General features: G+C 40.0%; 1 protein-coding gene across 2 annotated transcripts in view; it reads right to left on the bottom strand.

Annotated features, from left to right (window-relative positions):
- Window positions 1-1,377: 1,377 nt before the first annotated feature.
- The window catches only part of ncam2a (neural cell adhesion molecule 2a), a 447,190-nt gene continuing 434,844 nt past the window's right edge, over window positions 1,378-13,723 (bottom strand). For both annotated transcript variants that reach the window (XM_086284341.1, XM_086284343.1), the window contains exon 17: window positions 1,378-4,561. In XM_086284341.1, coding sequence (XP_086140467.1) covers window positions 4,447-4,561 — 115 coding nt within the window. In that variant the 3' untranslated portion in view covers window positions 1,378-4,446. The remainder of the gene's footprint in view (window positions 4,562-13,723) is intronic.

Genomic DNA, 13,723 nt, shown 5'->3' with positions numbered 1-13,723 from the left:
TACAGCTCATTCAGAACTCTGCTGCTCGAGTCCTCACTAAGACCAAAAAAGTGGACCACATCAGTCCAGCTCTGAGGTCTTTACACTGGCTGCCTGTGCGTCAGAGGATAGACTTTAAAGTTCTGATGCTGGTCTATAAAGCTCTGAATGGTTTAGGACCAAAATACATCAGTGACCTCCTGACCCAGTATGAACCTTCCAGATCCCTCAGGTCATCTGGATCCGGTCTTTTATCAGTTCCCAGAGTCAGAACCAGACACGGAGAAGCTGCATTCAGCTTTTATGCTCCTTATATCTGAAACAAACTCCCAGAAAGCCTCAGATCAGCTGAAACACTCAGTTTATTTAAATCCAGTTTGAAGACTCACCTGTTCTCAGCTGCATTTGAATAAAGCACCAAATCCGCACTTAAGCTTAAATTTCAAAACTTACATTTTAACTATTGATTTTATCTACTGTTCTGATTTTATCTGTTTTGATTTTATATACTGTTTTGTTTGTTTGTTTGTTAATTAGTTAGTTAGTTTGTTTGCTTGTTTTAATCAATTTTAAATCATGCTTTTTATTTGTTTTTGTTTCTAATGTCTCTGTAAAGCACTTTGAATCACCTTGTTGTTGAATTGTGCTATACGAATAAACTTGCCTTGCCTTGTTTATGCCAAATGCTCACCAGACCAAATGTAACAGCAGAAACTGAGACTCATCAGATGAGGCAACGTTTTCCAATCTTCTTTTGTTGAGTTATGATGAGCCAGTGTGAACATTAACAAGACATCTTTGTCAGGAGAGAACTGCTGCTTACTGGGTAATTTCATTATCAAAGCCTTCTTTGTAAACGCTAGAGATGGTTGCGCCAGTGGATCAGCATTTTTTGAGACACTCAGAAACACTCACAGCTGTCTGGCAAAAACAACTGTGTCAAGATTAAAGTCACTTAAATCACCTTTCTTTCCCATTCTGATGCTTTGTTTTAACTTCAGCAGATTATCTGTACCTTGTTTACATGCCTAAATGCACCGATCTGCTGCCATGTGATTGGCTGATTAGATATTTGTATTAACAAGCAGTTGAACAGGTGTACCTAATACAGTGACCAGTGAGTGTATATGCTAACGTATCATAATAACATTTGAAACTGGTTTAAAATGATTTTCACAAAGGCCGGCCTACAACTTTTCATTTAAGCCTTGGAGGTGCTAGTTTTGAAACATGACCTTTTCATTATGCTAAACTTACCTGTGGCTTTGTGGGCTAAAGGGATAAACTACTGTATAAATAAAAATGTTTGCTTTTAAAGCTTTTTTGCACACCCACATATAAGATGGAAAGTCGGTAGAAAGAAAAAAGTGAGATCAGGAACGACAACGTCTCGCTGTCTTCTACCAGGACATGTTTATTTACAGCGGCCAATGATAGGAGTCACAAGTGTTCCACAGGTACGTACAGAGAGACATCAATAGTTCCCACCTCCTGCACAAAGCACACTCAGCGGGGACAGTCCAAGGGACACGGGGAGCATGGGGACAAAGAGGACACATACTGTACACTGAGCTCAAACACACCTGTTTTTTTAACCCCCCTTTTACAGAAAAAAGGGCTGATGGATGATGGAGGAGACAGAGAGGAAAGGAGGACGAGAGAGGGGAGGAGAGGAGGGACCAGAGGAGAAGAAGGACAGGGGTGGGGGGGTGGGGGGTTAGACTTATATTCAAATACAAAAGAACATGTACAAATCGTATAGCCCCCAGGCAATGTGCTCCCATATTTACAGTGATCGTAACAGGCAGCGGAACCACTCCATGGCAGGACCATCCTTTAGAGATATGCAGGTACAAGGGCTCGCTGTGAGAAAACAAAGCCAGCACTACGTAAGTCTGAGATAAAAACCAGTGGAGTCTGAGAGGCAGGGAACAGTGGTGGAGAGGGGGGCAGGTGGGGAGGACAGGAGGGGGGCTGGCAGACACATGGAAGGAGTGCTGCAGCCTAGGGAATTAATCACTGTCGAGAGCTACATAATCAGGTTTTAACTATCAGAGCACACCCCGGAACTCGGCGTGAGAGCTCTCGCCAACTCGCACCACGGTTTAAAAAAATGTTTTAAAAAGGAAACACTCCATGCACTTAGAGCACTCTGACATTCACACTTGGCATGTGGTCATCATCACCTTCGCATCATCACCTTCGCTTGCCACATGGTGCACCATGGAGATGGAAAGTGTACTCGCACTTTATTATAAATAGGTAACAACATTAAAAAATAAATATAATAAATGCCAGAATAGCACTTAACTCTTTAATGTAGTGTAAGGTTTGGAATCTGGAGACTCTTATTGTGGAAAATTGAAAAAAAAACAAAAAAACAGTAAAAATGGGAACACATCCTCGCAAACATACAAATGGATTAACTTACAGTACGTGCAGATACATTCAGCGGACATACATGCAACCTGATTCATGTAGACGAGTGTAGTTACCCATGGATGTATGCACACATACATGCGCACACACACAGTCATGTAATGATTCATGTGATGCCATCAGACCACTCAACAGCCTCGACCTGACATCTAGTTGTACTAGGTAGTTGCACACGTCCGTTCCTGTCCAGTGTCGGTGATTAGAACCCACAACCCTATGACTACGTTTCCCAGAAACCACAGCATCACAATACAATTCAATCTTATGACACATTCTGTGGCACAAAGCAGCTAAGCTGTGATCAAAAGTTCATTTGTTGGTCTACACTGCTACAGCGACTTTGGGCCACAAAAGGGAGGGGGGGGTTTAAAAAAAAAAGAAAAAAAAAAGAGAAGGCACACTAATGCCGTAATTACTGCCTCCATTGAAATGCTGTGAAATAGCCTCAGGACATGGGTTTTTCTTAAGGGAAAGCAAATGACTAGGAAAAAACAATATTACACCATCACTGAACTTTGGACCAAAACACAAGAGAAGGAAAAAAAAAGAAGAAGAAAAGAAAAAAAAAACAGCCAACAGCTTTTCATCCAAGGAGTGTTCACAAAAAAAAGAAAAGAAAAAGCCAAGCCTTTTGCATTTGGAAAAAAGGACACATCCTTTAGGGTATATTTACATAAAAGCTTTGTAAAATACTCTTTTTTTTTCATCTATGTACAACACGTGACAACATCAGAGAGAATAGTGACCAGACCAAAGAAAGAAAAACGGCATCAGAGGCCAATCTGAGGCAAGAATAATCAAAGAAACCAAAGTTTATCATTTAAAACAGACATGACGTAAATGTTGATTTATTTCTCTCGAGCATACCTTTTCTCTTTTGTTCCCATGCCTTGAGTGGTACCTTGCTGCTACTTCTGCTTTTACAGATAGCAAAGATTACTGGTCAGGGCACTCACGGGGACGCCTTTCAACACATTAACATAATTTTTTCATTACTCATTGTATACCAAAGTGTAAATTGACTTGCAGTGCGGCTAACCTCTGGCAACAATATACGACACATTACGGTGTATGCAGCTGATGAATAAAACATTCTTATGCGCACATTGTTAGAGAGTGAGACGCCTGAAGAGCGCCAACAATATTCGGCGTCAATTTAAAGGCTTTGCTAACAGTGACATCAATGCACATGTGTGGTTTTTGTACTGTATACTTCATAGACTGCAACACACTCTTCCTTCTTGTGATTTTTGGATACTGTTGAGTACTTATAAAGAGTCGCAAAAGCCCTTCTGAAATCAAACCAAACCAAATATTAGGCCTAAAGTCTTCTGGAAAAAATTTATATTGTTTCAGGTAGAAATGCTAGCGAAGCCTGCTAGCTTAAAGTACAATAACTGAGAATTTGTCTTTGTAAGCTAGGCACCTAGCTTGGCTATCACAGGCATAAAAAGGATGTTGTAGAGTAACACTCAGGCATGGAAACAGGCTTAAATCACTGTGACATCCTGCAGTGAAGGTCAGCCCATGCATTGCTCTTACAAAGACAAAAAAAAGCATTAGCATTGAGATATTTGGGGCACACCAGCGTACCAGCTTATGCCTCCGCTGGTGATTGTCTTTTTTGAGAGACATCAAAGAGGAGAGTGCTAGAAACACCTTTCAACTGCATGAAAATCCCATGTGGGGTGTAAAACAGACAAATAAACAAACAAAAAAAAAAACCCAGAATCTGAGAAATAATACTTAAGGCAGAAAATAATATACAATCATTGATCAACAAGAGCTTTCCACTGATGCCATGTTTGTAAGAACATGATACATTAATCACTCAGGGTGTCTAAAAGGTTGACACTTTCTTCCTTTCTATTTTCTCTCTATTATTTTTTGTATTTACACATGCCTTTCTCTGGGGCATTGCTATAAACAGATATGGTATTTTACTCCACTATTTTCCAGTGTTGTAGTTTCTCTGGGTTTTGGTCTTGTGATCCGAATGTTCTTTTGGCGGCGGGAGGACCGACCCTTTTACGCTTTGCTGTCGTCAGGCTTTGTGTGGATGCTGTTGTCACTGTGCACTTTGATTTCAATCGTATCCGGCTTGAGAACCTCTCTTCCATTTTCTTCCTTCAGCGGTAGCTTCCTGCAGAGACACAGAAATGCACAACGTGGAAGTGAAATACGCAGTTTGTGCATTTCAAAGCTTGGTCATTACAAGAACTTAAAGCATACATACCATTATTGTGAACAGACGCACAATAAATTGTACATAAAGCAGAGCTGAATTACTGCTGTAAGAGAGTTTAGGCTTAATGGTATTCTTCAAAAAATGTGTGCCTAACAGCATTGAACTCCACCTTATAGACCTTTCGGTGTGTGAATGAATTGCCTCCTTTGGGATTAATAAAGCTAAATTTAATTGAAGAGAAAAGGCAGCAGGAATATTAAATATAACAGCCTCCACGGGGCTTCACAAGGGGTTAGAGAAAGCCAAATTATTCCTATTTTGCCTGTGTTTGGTCTGGATGGTTGGAGAGCTGATCAATTTGTCAGCTTGTGTTTGTTTTCAGTGCTCTAGATGTCTGATGAGGATGGAGATGAGACATGAATAATTATAAGCAACGTGACTTAGCAGGCTTTTTACAGGACTTTCTCCATCTGTTCACCAAGGATGAATGGCATCCACTTCCGTTTTTAAAGAAATCAGTGCACACATATGGTACATAGACGCTAAAGTATTTGTTGGTTTCAGCAATCTGTGATAGTTCATCTATTCCCAACTAAGCCATACTATGTATGTTCAGGAATAGCAATGTAGATCGATCGATTTGCTTTGGTCCTGAAAGAATACTTTAAAAGAATGGCACTGATTGAAATTAATTTTATTCAGCATAATCATTCTGTTATCCTTATTTAGAACCCAAATTTTCTTTTACGTTATTATTAAAAATCCTTATTATCTTACGCTGTTTCTAACAAGTCAATTTCTTTAGGTTTCCCCTCCCTAATGGCATACTTTTTCTGACTGACATTCCTCCCAAAAAACACCACATGTAAGCCTCAACCCCATATTGCACATACAGCAGGAAATGTGGCTTTGGCTAGGCCTAAGATGAACCCTATAACACCAGAGTTACACAGGTCTACAGCCAGATCAGTGACCATCTGACAAATAGTCCCAAGTAAATAATATGTATTACCCAAACGGTTGCAAGTAACCGCAGGAGGTTGCTGGCTGATGCGCCTTGGACAAAACTGGTTGCAAAGAGTTTGCTGCACCAAAAACTTCAGTGCAATTTCTTTGGCCCCAAGTAGATTGCCACTGTCATTCGCACTTTGCATTTTAATCTCAAAGCTGTTATCAAACTTGAAAAGGTGTGACACAAACTGGAAGTGGGGAACGTTCTCCAGTAAAGCAGAAAATGTGCCGTATTGCCACATCCAACATATTTCAGAAGGGGCAACTTTTACTGTGAAAGCAAAAGCTCTCTGGTTTCACTTTCACATTCTTGCTACCACTTGCTAGTGTTTGCAACCAAGTTGTCATCTTCCTTGCAACCTGTTGGTGAACAAAATCATTGCTCATGACTCGGTAAATCCAGAAACCATTTGCCAAACGGAATACATACTCTTCTATAGCAACCTGGTGGATGCCAGCTTCTCAGTGACTAGTCTTTAGGCCGGCGTAAATGGATATGTGGCAATCACATTCACATATGTCAGCAACCACTTGCAACTAATGATGGAATACAACTTGTCATCTCCCTGCGTCTGAAACATTTGCTTTAAAGATAGGGACAAAGTCTGAGACCACTTAGTCTGCCATCTTTACATCGACACTGGTGCATTAAGACAGGGATAAACCAACAATAAGATTGAGTCAGTCAGTTTTCCACTACACAAAGGTGTTATACTCGCTTATGCAAGACTGAAGGAGACAAAGTTCATAATTTTTTTTTATTATAAATTTATAAACAAAGATACAGCGAGTTCATTTCATTAATAACCACCATTCTACCAAGACCACTGCAAATCTGCAGCTTAAAAATGAGTCGCCAGAGCTTGAAGGTGCTGCACACTCAACCTTAAAGTTGGGGAAACTGGCATTCAGCTGAGACTGAAGAAGTCACTTGGATGAGCGAGGAAACATTTCTCCCACTGAAAACCCTACGTCCAGATGAACAGGATCAACTTTTTTGGACTGCAATAACTTCAGAGCTCGCACATCTTCAATATGGTGCAAGTCTGACTCATTTTGAGACGGATAGAAAAGGAAATAGGCACGGGCTATTTGACTTACTCACAGCCCTGTTTCAGGCACGCTTGTTCATCTAATCTTCCACGAGTTTTGTTTTGAGTAATGCAGCAGAAGGACATCACAGCTTTATCTTTATGCTAATATGCATCAGTATGATGAAAATCCAACCAGCTTGTGCTTCAAGCAATATGATATATGAGAGCTTTCATCTGCATTTGGCTGATCTGGCTTTATCCAAGTGCGGTTAATACAGGCAGTGGGTCAGAATAAAGTAATGCTGCAACATAATGAGACCTAAAAAGTAGCATTTTCTAATATCTTTTGTTGTAATGACCCACATTTCTATTCTAATTTGACTTGCACAAATTCAAACATGCAAAATGACCCATAACTAGGGAGTAGCTATTAGAAAAAAGCTATATTATTCCCCCTTCTGCGCCATTACAGGTGGCTTCTTGCCATTATGTGCACTCTGTCAATCGAATTAGTATCCTTTGATGTGTTCATATGCCAGGAGGACAGACATTTCAAAGAAATATCTATCAGCAGTGTCAAATCTCCTCATCTTAGCCTCTAAAACACTAAAGCCTAACCAAAAACCACTTATTGACAAACCAACAGGGACACATTCACCGAAAAAATACGAACCACGGGGGGCTACCCATGTAAAATCAAACAGGCGTCTGTCTTTTGTCATTTCATTTTGGGGAATAAAAACCCTGCTCTGAAATTTCAGCAAGGGATGTCTAAATGCAATTTTACTCTCAGCGGTAGCTTGCGCCTACACCAAACAACCAAAAAAAAAAAAAAAAAGAGAGAGAGAACAAAATAAAGTAAATAAACAAAAATAAAAGAAAGAATGAGAAAACAGATGACAATTACAGAAAATGCAAAGCGAACGTGGCACTGAGTTGCTACACAGCCCTTTCTTTTACCCTGCGCCTCTTGGAAGTAAGGCAAGTTTAATAAGGAGATCAATAAGGAACTTTGGCTTTTACATTGATTCACATTGTCAGAGTCCTCTTGCTCCTAATATGCGCTTCATTCAATGCGTATTTCTCCAGTTCTATCAAGACATTGAGGGAAAAAAGAAGGGGGGGGGTTAAGTCACAAACAAAGAAAGGTATTATAGACCTGTACCAGGCCAGTATTAATAACACTTGACCTTAAAGATTCTCATTTTCCGGAGTTCATGAAGCGGTTCCACTTTTTATTTTGCCGCTGCTAGTCTGTCATGACTCAGAGACATAAACAATCTGTCAAATGAAGGTTCTAAATGAAAAGCTCTATATTGTCTTTTGAGTATAAAAAAAATCATTTGAATTTTTTAGAGCTTTTTAAAAATCTTTTTTATTAGTGTTAATGGTAGATATATCCACATGATAAACATTTCCCGGATGACTCATACATTAATTCTTGGAGCAGAACTTCTCCTTTGAAAGAATACTTAATTCGAGGCTGACACGACTCTCTAAATAAACACGAACCTGCAGCTAGCAGGGGTTGACCGAAACAGCTTGTTGTTTTACTAATGCAGTTCTTATACAGCTATTGACATTTAATAAAACATTGCATATGAATCAGTCATCCCTGCTGTCATTGAAATGTATTCATTTAACTAAATAATTCTATTTTTTGCATTGTTTCTTTCTTCAAAGGTCTGAGATATCTCATCTAGTGCATCAGTGGACACTTTTATTATTCCCATTACTGGATGTTTTCACTGTGTAAACGCTGAATTTCCTCGACTAAATTGTCAATTTTAAAAGGCACTCTACATCAACACAAAATCACCCTCAAATTGCCATGCTGGACGTTTTACCAAGCTCCGGGAGAGTTCTTCAGTGAGCGAGATCATGAACGTAAAACAGTAACCCTGCATGATACTGTACCTAATAAGCCCAAATATTGCAACTGGCCAGAGGGGGGTTCCCCCTTTGGTTGATTGGTGGATGTAAAAGTTCCTGCACAGTGAAGCCAATTTCATGTCTCATTAGCTCCATGCAAACCTAGATTTGACTTATACTCAGATGGGGAGGTTTCCTCAAGTTCTGCGAAGGCTCTTGCTGTGCGACGTTTCCTGTTTCTTCAGTGAGGAGGCAAAATCAAAACAATCCCGAATCCATTTACTGAAGCAAAGTATCAGTACAGTTTGGAAGAAAAAGAAAAAAAAAAGAAGAAGAAATTATATCAAAAAAATATTGGAGAGGCAACTGTAACTGTTAAAGCGTCTGCAGTTGGCATACGGCATGCTCTTTGCCTTCTCTGCAATTTGATAAACTCCTTAACATAGTTGTACCGTTTTAGTTATTCAAATGGTCAAAAAAAGTGCAATGAAAAACATAAAACTACTAGAACTTCTAGAACTACTTGAGGTTGGCGTTAATAATTATTGATGGGGCTCTGTGTGATGAGAAAGCAATATTTCGCATGCTATATGTTGATTCAAATTATAAAAAATTGCAGTCATACATCTGCCGTAGCCCCAACTGGTTGCAGCAGATGGCTGACTCTCCCTGACCCTGGTTCTTCTGGAGGTTTCTTCCTTCTAAAAGGGAGTTTTTCCTTCCCACTGTTGCCAAGTGTTTGCTCATAAGGGCTTCTTTAATTTTTATTTATTTATTTATTTTTTTGGGGGGGGGGGGGGGGGGGCTGTCTTTTGGCTGCTGCCTTCAAGAGTCACCACAGCAGATCATCTGTCTCCATCTCACTCTATCCTCAGCATCCTTCTCTTTCACACCAATCCTCTGCATGTCCTCCTTCCCTATATCCATGAAACTTCTCTGAGATCTTCCTCTTTTCCTCCTGGCTGGGAGCTTCATCTTCCCTCCTCTGCACATGTCCAAACCATCTCAGCCTTTGTCTCCAAACTGCTTAATCTGAGCTGTCCCTCTGACTCCGTTCTAATCTTGTCCATGCTGGTCACTCCCAATGAAAATGTTCAGCTCTGCTACCTACAGCGCAGCCTCCTGCCTACATTTCCAAACCATACAGCTTCAAAGTCTCTACCATCTTGTAAACCTACCCTTTTCCTTGGTTGGGTTACATTTTCCTCTATCACAACAGCACTATGACACAAATCTGTTTGGCACAAGGATCTCGAGATATCTTTGCTTGTGCAGTATTTAACATTGTGGCCACAGTTAAAAGCAAAAATTGTGTGGATAGTTTTTCTCCAAATGCTAAAAAAAATAGAGCCATTTGGAGTCATTTTTCATCACTGTGAACATACTATCTCATGTGCATATACTGCTTGTTTGTCCAAAAATATGCACACACCATCAGAAGTTCAATTCAAAACGTTGTTTGGCACACAAGGCAAACAGCAATGCTACTGGGTCTTGACAAACCTCTGATTATGCTGCGAGAGCCAGCAGCTGTGTGAAGCTCACGGTGCGCTGGCGTGATATCAGAGTGCGTATGCAGATACGTATTTGTAATCTGTAAGCTTCTAAGTGACACCAAAGCGCAGCAGGGGCGACTTGTTCTTTCCTCTGCAGACATTAATTAAGCACATTGCCATCTATGGCAGGCCATGAAGGCAGGCTACAATCTTTGCTTTTTCACTGTGATAAATTAGGTGGCTTGCAGTCTTAGCTGCGGTATGTGCCTGGAGAGTTTGTTTACACCCTTATCAAAATCTATACACGTATATATATTTTTTTCCAGCAAACATTTTTTTTTTGTTTTAGAGTTGGCATCCGGGATCTTACTGTGAATTTAGAAGTGGAAGTCTTTGTCAAAGGCACTTTGACGGAGCTGCTGATGGACAATTTGGCTGTTTACATGTGGATCAGACGCCTTGTTCCCTGACCTGATGTAGAAATGAGCTTGTTTACACGACTGTGGAGTAAGAATGTAGGGAAACGAAGACCAGACAGATATATGTCCTTTTTCTCATTTTTACACGGTCAGGTATGCTCCAGCCAAAGCCTTTTAGCTTCTCGAGACAAGCAGATTTCTGTTTGCTCTGGAGTTAAGAGTACTGTGAGCTCACACTTAATTAAATGTCATCCACCTCAGTCTGCTGCTCCAGAATTTGAAATTTATGTGCTCTCTACATGTCAATAGCACAGACTGTCTTGTCTTTCAAAAAAAATTGGAGAATCAAGAGGCTCCGAATCCCTGTAATGATGTTTAATTTTATTGAAACAGGAAAACAAAGGGAGAAAAATGAATGTGCTTGCGCTGAACAATACATTATGGAAAAACATGGTGAAGAGCTAATTAGACTAGGACTCCTGGTATATTCTTGAATGACAGCAAATGTAGTAACAATAATTCTTCTTTGATTAATTCACTTTACCTTTAACTTCACTTTCTCTAATGCAGTATCCTTCAGCTAAACAAAGTTAAATTTACATATGCAAAATATAGTTATACTTTCATTTGTTCCTCTTGTTTTGCTATATTAGATATTATTAATGACTTAAGGTGTCACCAAAGTCATAGCTTTAGAACTCAGAAGCTATTTCTGGTGATTTTTCAGTGAATTTGCCTTTTTTATTTTGATAATTTTGTCGTGCCCTTAAGATTTTAGGCTTTGTATGGTCGATGCTAAGCACTGTGGAACCATTAACATGTCTGACAAATTTCTAGGCTAACATGGTACCTCTGAGCTGACGCTAGGTAAGCTAGTCCCCTGATGCTGACTTTTTTTTTTTTGCATCTCTTTGCATTTACAGATTTCAAAGTGTCTTTCAACTGGTTATTTCGTTTAGGTCCTTTAGCCCCCCCACTTTTTGTTTAATTCAAACAAAAATAATCAGCTTTTTTTTCTTTTCTTAAGAGTACGTGTGCACATGCACAGTATGTGGGGTTCGAGGTTGCTTTTGTTGTCTTTGCTTGGACTGCCAGTGTCCAGCTGGAAAAATTTAAGATAGCGTCAAACCAAGTTTTTCATTGCATTGCTTATCACATTATACGTATGGGAGGGGACGAACTAGCATAGCATTACAACAGTCCCAGTAATTGCTAACTTTAGGTTTTTATCTACCTGCTTCAATTATAGGACACTAGTAGGAACGAAGTGTGTTCAGACTTCATTTGGGATTCGTGTGACGTCAACAGGGGCAAATAAAACACTCTGACCTTCTTTTTACGCCATTGGTTTAGTACTCCATGTTGTTAGTGGACAGGAAGTCATCATGAACAACACGGCTGACTGGCATCTCAAACAGATTTTTCTTTAGTGACTGACACTTCTGTAGAAATTCTTTCTTGCTCCATCCCCAGGCTGCCATGGCCTTAACTGTAATCTTCCATTCTGTTTTATATTTCCTGCCGTGAGTCATCAGGTATATATAAACACTTTCAAAAGTCTATCGACTCCAAGCCAGATCTATCACTGAGCCTCTACTCAAACTTCTTAAGCCTGAATAAACAACAGACTTCACCAGACGCCTCTCCTGCGCCACCTCAACGGTTAAAATGTCACTGTGACATATCATCAGCTTTACTCAACACTGACTTTTTGTCTCTGGGTAAAAGATTATCAGCAGCTGTTGTTTTGTATTAAACGTCAATACCAAACTGTTCTTCTGGGTTTCTTGCCAGCAGGTTACTGGAGAGCCCGACAGGGGCACAAATCTATTTCTGGTTCACTGACTGACAGGATGGGACTGGAGCTGGCTGCACAACTATGACAAGCAATGAATATTAGGAAGGGAAAAAAAAACTTCCAGAAAGAAAAAAAAAATGAACACAGAATCCAAATTAAATGCAGGTAGAAAGAATATGAATCAATTTAAGTTTCCCTGCATAAACATGTATTTACTTTTTCTGTCTTTTGCCTGAATAGTGACTTTTTAAGGTCGTAAGGGGTTAAACAGTATAGCTGGAGTCACATTTGACTTGATGCTACAGACTAGAGGTCCATTAGGTGTACCAATTCTCTTCTATCTCTATATGGGGTCCCATTGATATCTCAGCACACTGTTAAGAACTTAAGACTGAAACTGGAAGTGAGGACTTTTGAAGTCAACAGTACTACTTGAGTCTTTCAACTTTCCCTGAAGCAGCTATGCAGCCCAGTGTGTGCCGCAGATTCATAACAGAAAGACACCCACACACTCTCTGTCGTGCGTTTGTCCACTAGCCTAGCTCCAACTTCAAAATAACCCTGCACTGCTGGGTGCGTGGTCGCTCTGCTAACCTTCAGCACCACATTGAGGTTGGAAAACTGTCTCTATAACCCCGAATATCAAAAAAAAAAAAATCTGCTGTGTCAGAAGTGAACTGACGATACCCTCCAGATTTTCTTCTTGGTTCCAAACCAGCCCACACACTCCTCAGCTCACATCCTCAGAACAGACACCCAGCACACACTCTGATCTGTGCCACTCATCACCTTCCTAATTTGAAGTTCACCCCATGCTATTTATCACCGTAGATGCTCTCCATTGATGTTATTATTGACACTGTTGCTCACGCTTCGCTAGTCTTTACAACTTATTACCCCTCAGCACCTTCAGACTTGCACTATTGACATCTTGGAAACTCAGTTGGAGTTGTATTATTTCAAGTGTTATCTTATTAGTCTCCAGCTCAGTGGCATGACTCATTGTAAAGCAGACCACGGCATTTACTCCATTCTCGCTACACTAGTTCAAAGAAGTTATGACCATCTTCACTGCCAGTTATGAAACCAATCTCTCTGCAGAGACACGGACTGCAACAGGACAACAATCAAAAGTGCTCAAACAACCAGAAAGTTTCTAACAAGTACTGTAGAATCTCTGAGGTACTGTCAGATGGACTCAAGTACCTCCTTCATCAACACAACCGTCATTCAAAATGTGTTCTTTTGGCATAATTTTAAGCTTGCTGTTGATTAGCCCTGTCAGTTTTAAATAAAGTTAATAACAATGTGCTGATCATAGATTGGTCCATGTTTAGAATTAGTAGCTTGGTTTATATGACAATTTCAACCACTTGCCTTTTAGCGATTCTGACTTCTCTGCTTGCTTCTACTAGATTTTTATGAACTGCAGCATTTCATATACATGTTAGTGTTGATCCATGTGTGGGGGTGTCATTTCCTGTGAA

This window comes from Aulonocara sp. 'chitande type north' Nkhata Bay, linkage group LG23 (assembly GCF_057382095.1).
Source record: "Aulonocara sp. 'chitande type north' Nkhata Bay isolate Kocher_YH1m ecotype deep benthic linkage group LG23, A_spYH_male_GT1.1, whole genome shotgun sequence".
NCBI classification, from domain to species: Eukaryota; Metazoa; Chordata; class Actinopteri; order Cichliformes; family Cichlidae; genus Aulonocara; species Aulonocara sp. 'chitande type north' Nkhata Bay.
This window is presented reverse-complemented; position numbering and strand designations above follow the sequence as displayed.